This window comes from Elephantulus edwardii, unplaced genomic scaffold (assembly GCF_000299155.1).
Source record: "Elephantulus edwardii isolate Elephantulus edwardi_28Jun2011 unplaced genomic scaffold, EleEdw1.0 scaffold00001, whole genome shotgun sequence".
Classification (NCBI taxonomy): domain Eukaryota; kingdom Metazoa; phylum Chordata; class Mammalia; order Macroscelidea; family Macroscelididae; genus Elephantulus; species Elephantulus edwardii.
The window spans coordinates 24,037,700-24,051,066 of NW_006399751.1; the positions used below are offsets into that span (position 1 = coordinate 24,037,700).

Sequence of the window (13,367 nt, forward strand, 5' to 3'; positions counted from 1 at the left end):
TGCCAATATGCAGGGTAAATAATAAAAAGGATGAAGTTTATAATCTTATCAATGTATGGAACTTACTCAGATGTTGCCTCAGCTTCTAGTAAACTAGGATCTTTCCTACAGAGAACAATTATGATGCAGATATTATCATAGAAAGCAGCAAAATGAATTGGCATCCAACCTCTTTTTTCAGTAAGTGTATAATCTGCTTTGAAACACAGGAGACAGAGGGTTGCTTCCAGTGAACAAGCCTGTGCAGCGAGGTGTAGAGGCGTTGGGCCTGCAATGGATCAACATGCTCTTCAGTGGTCAAAGACCTAACATTTCTAAAAAGTATGCCTCATATGAAGAATATACCAGTCACAAGACTGAAATGCATTTTATACAGAACACTTTCAAAAACAGTACTCAATCAGGTGTACTTTGACTATTAATCATTATCAAGAATGAAATCACTTACTTTATACTATTTACTAGATGTTTTCAATTAAGTCGAGTAACATCTTCTTTTAACCTTCTGCTGTCCCACAAATTAAAGTACTAATTAATATATCATACTTGAATTTCATAATAATAGAATTTTCCAACTACTATTCCTTCTTCACTGTTTTCTACTTTTGCATTCCAAGTCACCAGTTATGAAATTTTTATTTTATCCTGGTTTACTTACGAAGTTCGTATACACTGTTTTTCACACTGGGTCTTTTCCATTTCCTTTACCCATCCCTCTATCTATCAAATTGTGTGACCCTATGATAACTAACCCCGGCCCCCCACCCATCCTCACTCCTCTGCTCCCTCCTCTTAGATCTTCATACTCACTTTATTAGTTATCTTTCCACTTCTACAATAATGATTTTATACTGTATCTGTCCTTACGGAACCAAGTTAGTTCACTTAGCATATTGTTTTCCAGTCCCTCTCAAGTTAGGTAGTTATTTTCAAAATCATTGCTCCTGCATGCTGAATAATATTCCATCATATGAATGTACTATAATTTCTCAATCCATCCACTGTGGTTGGATATCTGAGCTGTTTCCATGTTCTTGAGATCGTGATTAACACTGCTATAAACATTGGTATACAAATCTCTGTTTGTGCCTCAGTTATAATTTTCTGGAGGTATAATGGAATAGCTGGGTCATATGGAATTTCCATGTTGGGCTTTTTGAGGAAACTACGAACTGCCTTCTAGAGAAGTTGTAATAGTTTACAGTTCCGCCTACAGTGTATAAGAGCTCCTATCTCTCCACATACTCTCCTGCATTTATTACTTGCTGTCTATTAAATTTTGCCACTGCTAGTGGGGTGAGATGGTATCTCACTGTGGTTGATTTGCATCTCTCTTAATGGTAGTGATTTTGAGTATTTCTTCATGAGTCTGTTGGCCATCTGACTATCTTCCTCTGTGAAAAGTCTTCTCATGTCTTTTTCCCATTTTGTAATTGCAATATCAGTCTTTTTCTTATGGAAGCCCTGTAGGATTCTGTAAATATTTGATATAAGAACCTTGTCTGAAATTGTATTGCCAAATTCATTAACACATCCTGACTGCATTTTTGATCAATTTTGGAAGATTTCATAAAAATTCTCATTTTTTTTTCTCTTTGGCTCCAGATGTAGCAGCGTACATTTGAATAATAATCATGTTAACGGGTCTTTTTTACATGTGTATGGAAATTCTCCTATCACTCACAACATTGTATTGCTGAGCAAATTACCTGAGAAGCTGAAAGAGGAGTGTGGCATTAGGATTGAAGGGAGACTCATCAATAACCTGTGTTTTTGCAGATGACACAAGCTTGCTTGCTTGCTGAGAATGAAGAGGACTTGTTGCAGAAGATCAAGGAATTTTTCAATATGAATTGCATCTCAATGTCAAGATAACAAACTTCTTACCACTGGACTGATAGGCAATATCATGATGGATGGAGAATAGATTGAAACTGTCAACAGCTTCATCTTGTTTGGATCCACAATTAAAACCTTTGGTATCAGCAGTCAGGAAATGAGGAGAAGCATTGCACAGGGAAAATCTGCAGTTAAGGACTTCTCCAAATTATTGAGGAGTAATGGTGTCAGTTTGAGGACTACGGTGCATTGGATTCAGGCCATGGTCTTTCTGATCTCTTGGTATGCACCTGAGAGCTGGACAATGAATAAAGATGACAGAAAAAGAATTGACGCCTTTGAGCTGTGGTATTGGAGAAGAGCAATGAACATCCCATGTACAGCGAAGAGAATGAACAGGTATGTCTTAGAGAGGGTACAGCTGGAGTGCTCGTTGGAGTCAAGAATGATGAGACTTTGCCTCACATATGTTGAGCATGTTGCTAGGAGGTGCTATTCCTTGGAGAAGGACATGATGCTTGGAAGGGTGGAGGGTTGGTGAAGGAGAGGAAGACTCTCAACCAGATTGGTTGACATGGTGACTACCACAATGGGCTCTTGTGTGTCAGGAAGTGTGAAGATGGCACAGGATAGAACAGGGTTCAGATCTTTTGTTCATAAGGTCACTATGAGTCATACTCAACTAGACCTAACAACAACATGTATTTTTATATACATTTTGTTTTTTAACACTGAAATTACTATTTCATTCATTCATTCATTCATTCATTCGCCTTTGTATATAGCATTAATTATAATAGATTAATCATGGGGTTGCTATGAGTTGTGCTGAACTCGATGGCAATCAACAACAGTCTTATACCACAATAGTCCTTTTGTGATGGACTTATTTTGCTTAGTGGCAAGGAATTGTGTAGCCAAAGCAAAAGCACCCAGTTCAAATCCACCAGCTGCTCCACAGAAAAAAGATGAGCAGTCTCCACTCCTTTGATTATTTGCCTCTGAAACCCCACTGGAGGGTCAGCTATGGGTCAGTTTTGACTTGGCACTTCACTGCAACAACAATATCCTCCTAGATATATCTGTGTTATGAAATGTTTTATGCTGCACTTTTTTCCATAATGGAGTTGATCTATTTTTTTTTTGGTTTTTTTGTTTATGACTTTTTTTAGAATTTCTTCCATTTCTGTCTTTTTACTGCTTTCTAAATCTTTAATATTTCCCTCAGGAATGGAGCTTTTGCTGGCCTCACAGGAGCCTAGGGCAGTCTGCCTGGCTCAGGATGTCTTTGTTGGTCTAGGGTTTGGGTATAGGCAGAGTACTCGGGCAGAGATGGCTAGTGTGAAGAGACTGAAAAAAAAAACAACCCATACAGAAAGCAACTCAAAGTCATTGCCATTGAGTCAGAACTCACTTATAGCTGATCCTCCAGCAGATTTCCTATGCTGTAAATTGTACTGGAGAAGACCACCCATCTTTCTCCTGTGGAGCCACTGATGCATTCAAAACACCAGAGAGGAATGGTCTTTGGGTCACCAATGCAACTCCCTACAGACTATGCTATCAAAGATCCCTAGAGTGAAGACACAATTGCTGTCAATTTGCGATGTCCAAGGATGGAGCACTGCATGGAAGGTGCACTGCTTCAAAGATGACCACAGCGTGTGGTAAGTGAGGTAGCTCAAGCGTGTCTAGTAAGAAGCAAGGATCCCAGTCACAGGTGGTGACCCCCCCGCCCCCCCCCACTTCAGCAGGCCTCACACAGTACAGTCCATAAGCTCCAGAAGGGATCTCTGAGGGTAGAGGTGTTCAGTCTCCTGGTGCCAGAAACAAAGTGGCTGCGTGGACACGGAAAAATCTGCTAATTACCTAGTAAGGGGGGGAGGGGGAGTGGAAGGGGTTGCAGGGATGGGTAGTGGAAGAAAGCTGCTCTCCTGATTCCCGAGAGGGTAAGAGGTACAAGGAGGTGTTGCACCTTTTTTATCATCAAACAGCTGCTGGTGTAGATGCCTTCACAGTCCCAAGTCCCCAAGATTGCTAGACCTCCTTTCACAATGCTGTTTACAATTCTGTACTCCATTTCCTTATTCAGTGTTTTCATTCAGCTTCTTCAAGTTGATGCTTGAAGTACTTCTAAATATTTCCTTTTTGACTCAGGTTGCAGAATTATCCTCCATCTCTGGTATTTTTGTTTTCTGGTACTTGGGTTGAAGACTTTAGGAGGTGGCCTAGTGGTAAGTAGCTGGACTGCAATCTCAAACTCACAAGGTTTGGATCCATCAGTTGCTCTGTGGGAGAAGAATGGTCAATCTCCTATAAGATTTAGTGGCTCTGAAAACCCACTGCAGGGTCAGCTATGGTTCAGCTCTGACTCCACAGCACACAACAAAACCAAATCTGCCTTTTACACCAGCTTACCCAGAAGTCAGAAAGAACCTATTTTCTGCTTAAATTATTTTCAAATTTATTCAAATGTTTTGTAGCAAGAGATATGAGCCTTTGAAAAAATAATAGAACATGATCACAAAAGACCAGTGCTATATCACTACATCCAAATGATGTGGATGACTTTTTATCTCATTTACCTCTCAACATTATTTGACACTATTTACAACCTCTTCCTTTTTTAAGAACTATCTTCCCTTGCTCTTTGTTAGATCATACTCTTCTGTTTGCCCATCTATCTCTCTTATGATTCTTTCAGTATTATTTGGGAACGTCTTGTTGTCTTCACATTTAAATGAGCCTTCTAAGTATATCTTGGACTTTTTTTTTCTTTTCAATGACTTCATTTACCGTCTACAATTTTATCACTCGCAAGATTATGTTTCTAGATGTGATTTTCTCTGAGTTCTTGATCTCAATCTCTAATATCTAATTTACATCTCCATGTAACTCCTCAAACTTAAAAAAAATCAAGAGAAAAATCCCAAAAAGTTAAAAGGAATATAATAAATAACTACAGGCAGGGAAAAAAATGTATACTTCAAAATATTTAGAAAACAACATTATTATGATTATTATATGATAGATTATTTCATATACTCTACATTATAAGGAAAGTTTTAATATATTCAGAAATATTTTTAAATGTGCTAAATATTTTACTTATAACTTACCATTTCTTTCTTTTTTCATATCCATTTTAGATGATTCTGGGTTTTTGAAAGGAATATACATGGAGTTATGATTATTAATATATGGCAGTTTTCTGAATTAGTAAAAATAGACTGATAAATAATAACAAAATACTATGTTTAGATGCAGATATCATGACTATATCAAATAATATTAAATATAGCTTTTGGTCAAGTCATTCAGGCATAGTACATATATCTGACAATGCTCTTAGAACAGGCCTGAAAATTCTGACTTTCAGTTTTGATCTGTGATCAATACTCACAGATGGAACAATATCACATCAGTCAAGTAGTAATAATAATAATAAAAACATTATTAATAGGGTTATATATTTTCCATACTTCAAAAATATACTCAAAGCTAAGACACTAATTGCATTTAAATTTGACTGAAAATACTCTTTAACTTATTCTACTGAGTACTAAATGTTAATCTAAGAAATAGACCTTCTAAGGGCAGTGCAGAGGAGCGGCTAGGGCTTAGCGGGCTGAAGGCGGCAGGGGCCAAGGTCAGGCAACAGGGTGTTAGAGGCCACGCGGTAGCGGATCTAGTCGAGAACAAAAGGAAACTACAACTCGGACCGCTGGTGGCGGAGTAAGAAGCGGAAGCCAGGCTTTTAAGCAGGCATTCGGGATGGAGGAGTTAAAAAAAAAAAAAAAGAAATAGACCTTCTACTGATATATGGAAATTGCATTTCTTTTTCTCTTCTCTAAATTCTGTGTTCTTGTTGTTTTTTTAATGCTTTCAGGTCAACTACAACTCATGGTGACCCTATAAACGACAGATAGAAGTTTGCGCTGTCCTTTACCATCCTTATACTCTCCGCCAAGCTCAAACCCATTATATTCACTCCCTAATTCATCTTGTTGAATGTCTTCCTTTGTTTTGCTGACCTTCTACTTTTCTAAGTCTAATGATGTCTTTTCCCAAGGACTAACACCTCTTGACAATATGTCTAATGTCCTAGGGATGAAATTCTGAAATGTCACCATCCTTGCCTTTCAGGGGTACTTCCTTCAAGATGACGAAATAAAAGGCAGTCACATATGTAAGGAAGCTGTAAATCTTTATCTATTTGCTAGTATTTTGATCTTATACACAGAAAATTCCAGAAACTTAACAAGAAATCTATTGGAACTAATAAATTAAGCAAAGTGGAACAATAGAATATCAACATACAAAAGTCAGACTCTTCTAGATGAACAAAAAGAAGTCAGAAAAATAGTATCACAAAACCAAGCCAAACCAAACCAAACCCAAACAAGATCACTAAAAATAGTCCCCAAAAGATGAAATATCTAGGAACAAACCTAACCATAGATATAAGACTCACAATAAGAAAACTACAAAACTCGACTGCAAAAAATCTAAGACAAAACCAACAACCATCAAACTCACTGTCATCCTGTAGAAATCAACCCACAGTTGACTTAAAACAAATATACCATGCTCATGGATTAGAGGAATTAACATCATGAAAATGTCAATACTCTCCAAGGTCTCATAACTCATTTGTCAATTTACTCGTCTGTGGTGGCTTGCATGTTACTGTAATGCTGAAAACTGTATCACCAATATACCAAATACCAGTAAAATCAAAGGAGCTTTCAGACTAAACTAGAATAAAAAGCTGGACTAGCTATCCACTTCTGAAATAGGTCCTTGAAAATCCAATGAATAGAACCGGGATTTATGAATAGGAGAGGAGGCACTAAAAATCCAACAGGATAAGAGCAATCTCCTCAAAGTAGAGTCTAATAAGCAAGACAGAGTAAAGTTCTCACCCAGTGAAGGATCTTAGTTTGTATATGATACCAGACTCAAAATAAGGAAAAATAGCTAAGAACATCCATTAAAAACTGGAATGTAGAATGTATGATGTATAAATCTAGGAGAACTGAAAGTTGTAAAAACTGAAATGGAATGCATAAAAATCAACATCTTAAGCATTAGTGAGCTAAAATGTACTCTTATTAGCCATTTTTAATAAAATGAGATATTATACCAGAAATGACAAATTGAAGAGGAATGATGTTATATTCACCATCAAAAGAACATGAGGACTAGTAATTGGAAAATATGGTCTTAAAGAAATGTGATTGCATAATAGAATTTTGTACAATCATTGATTCATTCATTGCAAACACCTTTTAAAAAATACAAAAGCTGCAATTGTATGCATGGACCTCAACTGATAGAATACATGGGAATCAAATTGAATACATCTGTAGAGACAGTGAAGAAATTCAACATCATTAGCAAGAACAATGTCAGAGCTAACTGGAATGAATCATTAATTACTAATATGCAAGTTCAAATTGAAGCGGAAGAAAACTACAGCAAATCCACAGAACCAAAATATGATATTAAGTTTATTACACCTGAATTTTTTTTAAAAAAAGCAACCTCAATAGATTTGGTGCACTGAACACTAACAACCAAAGACACGTTATGTAAGGACATCACACATGAAGGAAGCAGAAAGTCATTAAGTGTTTAAAAGGAATATATGATTGGGTATTATTGTCAATACAGGAGTCCAGAATGAAGGCTACATAATGGAATCGACTTGGGGGGAGGGATTGCATAACAATGAAAGAGTTTTTCTTTTACTTTCAAGGAGAAAAGGGAATTGGGGGGAGAGGGTGGGCAGGGAGAAAAGTGCAACAATTAATGACTGGAAACTCTAAGTCTCTGTAAATTTTCATTAAAATTAATAAAAAAACTTAACAATGATATTAATAAAAATATATTTAAAAAACCACCAAAATGCAAGAAATAAAACAGATGCTAGAAAAGACTCTGATACTTGCTTTTCAATGTAAATGAGCTAAAGTAAAAAAGCATAAATGATGAAAAAAGATAACTAAATGAAAATTTTCAAAGGATATGTTGAGAAGATAAAGCAAAATATTAAAACAAAATGTGCAAAGACCTGAAGGCAAAATATAATGTGAAAAGATTTGAAATAAAAACCCAAAGCAGAGAACATACTCATAGGCCTCCAGTAGAAAGAATAAAGGGGAAAAGAAGTAAGACCATCATTGCAGTGCTGAAGGATGCAATGAGCGAAGTATTGAATGATGCAGGATGTTATCAAAAGAAGATGGAAGGAATACACAGTCACAGCACCAAAAAGAAATGCTCAACACTGAACCATTTCAGGAAGTAGTATAGATGGAAGAACCAACGGTGCTAAAGGAAGACATTCATACTGCATCAAAGCACTGGTAAACAGAAGCCTCCAGGAATCAATGGAATGTCATTTGAGGTCTTTTGGCAAACAGAGACAGTGTTGAATGTGCTCACTACTCTATGCCAAGAAATTTGAAAGGCAGGTACCTGGCTAACCAACTGGAAAACATATGTATTAGTTTCTACTTCAAAAATGAGGAAACCCAACAGAATGCAGACATTATCTGACAGTATGATTAGTATCACACTGAAGATTATTTTTAAAATAGATGAAATAGTATGTTGAGAGGAAACTGTTAGAAGCCCAAGCTAGATTCAGGAAAATTTGGGGGAAAAGGGATATCATTACTGATATCAGATGGTTCTTGGTTGAAAGCAGATAATGCCAGTTTATAGTTTAATGATGTTTACTCACATTTTATTTACTGTGTAAAGGCATTTTACTCACTGTCTGGATAATATGGCTAATATTGAGAGTGGGAATTTTAAATCATTCATTGTACTAATGAAAAACCCTTAGATAGACTGACTATTGTTGTTATTAGGTGCTGTTGAGTATAATTCGTAGTGACCCCATGAACAACTCATTTGAACACTGCCCTATCTTATGCCATCTTCATCATTTCTGACATGCTTGAGCCCATTGCTGCAGTTACTGTCTAAATCCAGGGTCTTCCTCTCTTTCTCTATATTTTTTCCAAGCATGATGTTCCTTTCCAAGGAATAGCCCCTCCTAACAACATGCCTAAAGTATGTTAGACTAAGCTTTATGTCTTTGCTGCCTCTAAGGAGTACTCTGGTTGCACTTTCTCTAGGATACATTTTGTTTTGTACTCTTCTCCAACACCACAACTCAAATGAGACATAGCTTTGTCTGTCGTCTTTAGTCATTTCCAGGTCTCTGATGTATAGCAAGTGATTGAAAAGAGAACTAGAACTAGAAACAGTTATTTCAGTAGAAAAAGGGGATAAAATCAGCAAAGGTGGAGGTCAGGGTTGTATCTTTTTTTATACCTATTCAATATGTATGCTAAAAAAATAGTTATAGATGTTGGAGTATATGAAGAGTATGACATCAGAATTGGAGCAAGACTCATCAACAACCTATATATTTCAGATGACACAATATTGTTTGCAGAAAGTAAAACTTGAAGCACTCACTTACTGAGGAGTATCAATAAGACTATAAGCTTCAATAATGATTACATCAAGAAAAAATAAACATTAAGAAAGCAAAAATCCTCACAACTGGGTAAATAAGTACATCATGATAGATGGAGAAAAGACAAGTTGTTAATGATTTCATTTTAGTTGGATCCACAATCAAAGCCCATGTTTATTGTTGTTGTTATGCTTCTCTGAGTTGGAATCAACTTATAGCTGACCCTCCAGCGAGTTTCCAAAGGAAATAAATTTCATGGATGTAGACTGCCTATTATCTTTCTTCAGGGGAACAGCTGGTGAATTCCAACTCCATGTATTTGGGTTGGCAGCACAACTCCTTACCACTAGGCCACCAGAACTCTCTACACCCATGATAGCTACAGTCAAGAAACTAAAAGACATGTTGCAATAAATGGGCACATCGGCTGTTAAAGGCTTTTTTAAAAGCTCCAAAGAGCAAGGATGTCTGTTTAAAGACTAATGTATGCTTGACCCAAGCCCTGGTATTTTCCATTGCTTCATATCAATGTGTAAATTGGACAATAAATAAAGGAGACTGCAGAAGAATTGATGCATTTCAATTGTGGTCTTGGTGAAAAGTACTGAATATAACATAGACTGCCAAAAGAACAAGCAAATTTGTCTTGGAGGTAGTGCAACCAGAGTGCTCTGTAGAGGCAAGGACGATGAAACTTTGTCTCAGATACTTTAGGCTTGTTGTCAAGAGACATCAGTTCTTGGTAAAAGATGTCAAGCTTGCAAAACCAGAGGGTCAGATAAAGAGAGGAAGATTCACAACAAGATGAACTGCCATAGTCATTGTAACAATGGGCTTGAGTATGGAGGAGATATGAGGTATGGGGATGACACAGCATAGGTGTGGTGGTAGAAACCTTGAAAATTGGCTTTTGTAGCAGGAGTGGCATCCACTTCCTAAACAACATGCCTCTGGAAATTCTATGAACTTTGATAAATGATGATAGTTATAGAAAGGCTTCAGGCCTTTTGCTCATAGGGTTGCTATGAGTTATGCTTGACTCGATGGAAATCAACAACAATAACATCCATTGTGTTAGCCCCATTGTGGGGCATGGTCTCTAGCTACCTTAACCATGTGGTCTTGCAAATCATCAACAGTTGTGGGACCAATATAAGAGAGCACTTTCCATACTATAAGAGATGGTCCTGATGACATTGTGTGTACCCTTGGATCCACCCGTGCCTGAAGCTAGTATAACTCCCTGGACTGTTCAGTTATGTGAACCAATAAAGTCTTTTTTGCTTAAATAATAAAAAAAAAAAGATGGTGATGCTGCTATGAAGAGACTGTGGAAAGATATAACCAGAGGGACCATGGAGATGGAGCTATAGTTAAAAATTTTGCTTGCTGGATGATTGAGGAAACTACAAGTGTATTTGTGCTGCTGAACTGAACCTAGACTTTCACTAATTGAGGAATTGTGCCTTGTTGATCTGGCCTGGGACTTCTGGATTCAACCAGAATATTATGCGATATTCTTTGCCTCCTTCACTCCCTAACCTATTTTCCTAATAAACCAAACAAGTGTGAGTAAAGTCTGTGAGTCAAGTTGCAATGAAGATGGGACTCCAAGATTGGTAGAAATAGGTCCCGGAGCATGTGGGGTGGCATGTCTTTTTTTTTAAGTATTAAAATTATTGGATATTAATATTATTGATGGAGACAGTTTCCATTAATAAAGCAAGTGGAAGTTAGACTCAGCCTTCCTCATGTTACTACTGCTCCTTTCAAAATAGGGCAAGGTTTTGATCTCTTGTTCATAAAGTCTTATGAGTTGTAGTGGACCTAACAGCATCAAACCACAACAAAATCATCATAAATTCTTAATGCTAAATAAAAGATAAAAACAAAAACAATTTTAGGTTTTAAAAACTTTATGGTGGGAAACTTTAGGAGTGGGAAAAGAATATGTAGATAATGAACACTGCACTGGAATGAGTGAAAGGAAGGACAATCTGAGAGGAATGAATGGTTAGCAATTATGAGTATGACAGTTAATATACAGGAAAAGTAAAGTATTACAAAGGGAACTGGAGGAACAAAAGGGAGAAATATGTACATGAACAAATGAAGGAATGAAAATCAATCTATTGGTGAACTTAAGTAAAAAAAAAAAAGGAAAAAAAAAAAGAAGTCCTATAGGAAAAAAAAACCAAAACAAAAAAACTTTGTTACCTTGGTTAAACTTAATAAAACGCCTGTCATTGACATTAAAGTTAGCATTAAACAGCTGACATATAATAGTAACTCTGTTGTGGAGAGCAGCATGATGGAAAATAGTATAACCACTTTCATCTGAAACATTGAGGGTTGAGCTTGAAGTTTTACGGCTAAATGTATGGAAAACAGTACACAAGCCTCTTTCGACAGCTGACTTCATACCAAATGGGATACTCTAAAATGATTTAAAAAGACAGAATTAGTGTTGATCTTTTTTTCTCTCTGTACCATAACTAAATTTTGAGCTAAGGAGCTAAAAAGAAAAGAGTTACATTGTTTAAATTGACTGGCATTCAGTTGCAAAAGAAATGTCACAAAACACATGTGGAAAGAGTCTCACTGGGTGATGATTAAAGATGTTAGAAATATAAAGAAATAAAAAACTTTAAATATTTTTGTAAATTGTTTTCCTATTCTCTCAGCTTGCGCCTCTCACCTCTCCTTTTTCTACTTTAAAGACAGAGATTCTTTAATAGTGATGTTTTAAAACAGGATATTGTCTGAAAACAAATATCTGTGAAATATTTTGAAAGTAGACAGAGACCACTGGTTCCTCCTCTGATTCAAAAGCAATTTAATTTAGAATTCTAAGCTTAAAGTAAAATTTATTGCCATTACACTTACATCAAATCATAGTGACCCTCCATTAAAATTTCTAATAGGATAGACAGTGATGTTCATAGCAGCATTATTCACAATAGTAAGAAAACAAACAGTCCAAATGACCATCAACAAATGAATGGATTAACAAGTTGTGGTACATTCACACAAAGGAATTACTAAGGAACAATGATTTTTGTAAAATACTATTATGACATGGGAGAATCTAGAGAGCATTCTCCTGAGTGAACTTGCTCCTAGTCTCTTAAGAAAAAATACTGCATAGGACCATTATTGTAAAAACAAAAGGACAACTAGTCAGATGTGTATAGAAGTCCAAAAGGGGAAGGGAAGGGGACTGGGAGTCTGAAGATGAGGAGGGGGGAAATTACACAGTCACAGTTTGGTGGGTTGAGGGAAGAGGTGAAGGAATTGGGAAAGATTCCGTGGGGACCTGAAAAGATGAGGTCATAGTGGGCATAGGTCAATGGGGATTAAATGTACAGAACACAATGTATGGGAATGATTGCATCAAACACAATGTGAGGGAAGGAAAGTGTGAATCACAAAGTGTATGAATTATGTATGCAAACCAACATAAAATTAAAAAATTAGAAGGATAACTGAGTAAAATGGAGTATAAATACTCAAAAGAGGACAGGAACAAGGGGAAGGGGCCATTGAACGGGTAAGGGTGGAAATCACTAGGCTAGCAGAGGTTAGTGGGTAGATGGGTGCTGAAGCAACAGGAAAGATTCAATGGAGACTTAAAAAGATTGTATGAAACACAATACAAATGAAAGACAGTATAAAACATAATGTACATGAATGAAGCACAATGTAAATAAATTATTGTAAGCACAATATAAATTATTGTAAGCAAACTAATAAAAAGAAAAATATCTTAAAGGGAGGAGAATTCCTAACTTTCTCCAGAGAAGCCAAGCTGCTGATGGATTCAAAACACCAGAGATGTGAGGCCTTTTGCTCAGCTGCGTGACAATCAACCAGCTATGGCACCAGAGAATTTAGAAGTCTAGAAATGTCTAGCCATTAAAGTACTCTGTCTTTTTTTGCTGAAGGGGTCAAAATGAAGAGGTGAAAAAACTGACTACTCACTATTTTAAAATTAGACTAACAGGTTATTTAAGTTTGAAATTTATTAACA

The 13,367-nt window shown here is 36.5% G+C and overlaps 1 protein-coding gene across 1 annotated transcript in view; it reads right to left on the bottom strand.

The window, feature by feature from the left end:
* The window catches only part of ANKAR (ankyrin and armadillo repeat containing), an 84,696-nt gene that overhangs the window by 54,544 nt on the left and 16,785 nt on the right, over positions 1-13,367 (bottom strand). The window contains exons 6-7 of the mRNA XM_006878938.1: positions 11,555-11,774; positions 67-268 (exon numbers count right to left, since the gene is read on the bottom strand). Of these exons, the coding sequence (XP_006879000.1) occupies positions 67-268; positions 11,555-11,774 (422 nt within the window). The remainder of the gene's footprint in view (positions 1-66; positions 269-11,554; positions 11,775-13,367) is intronic.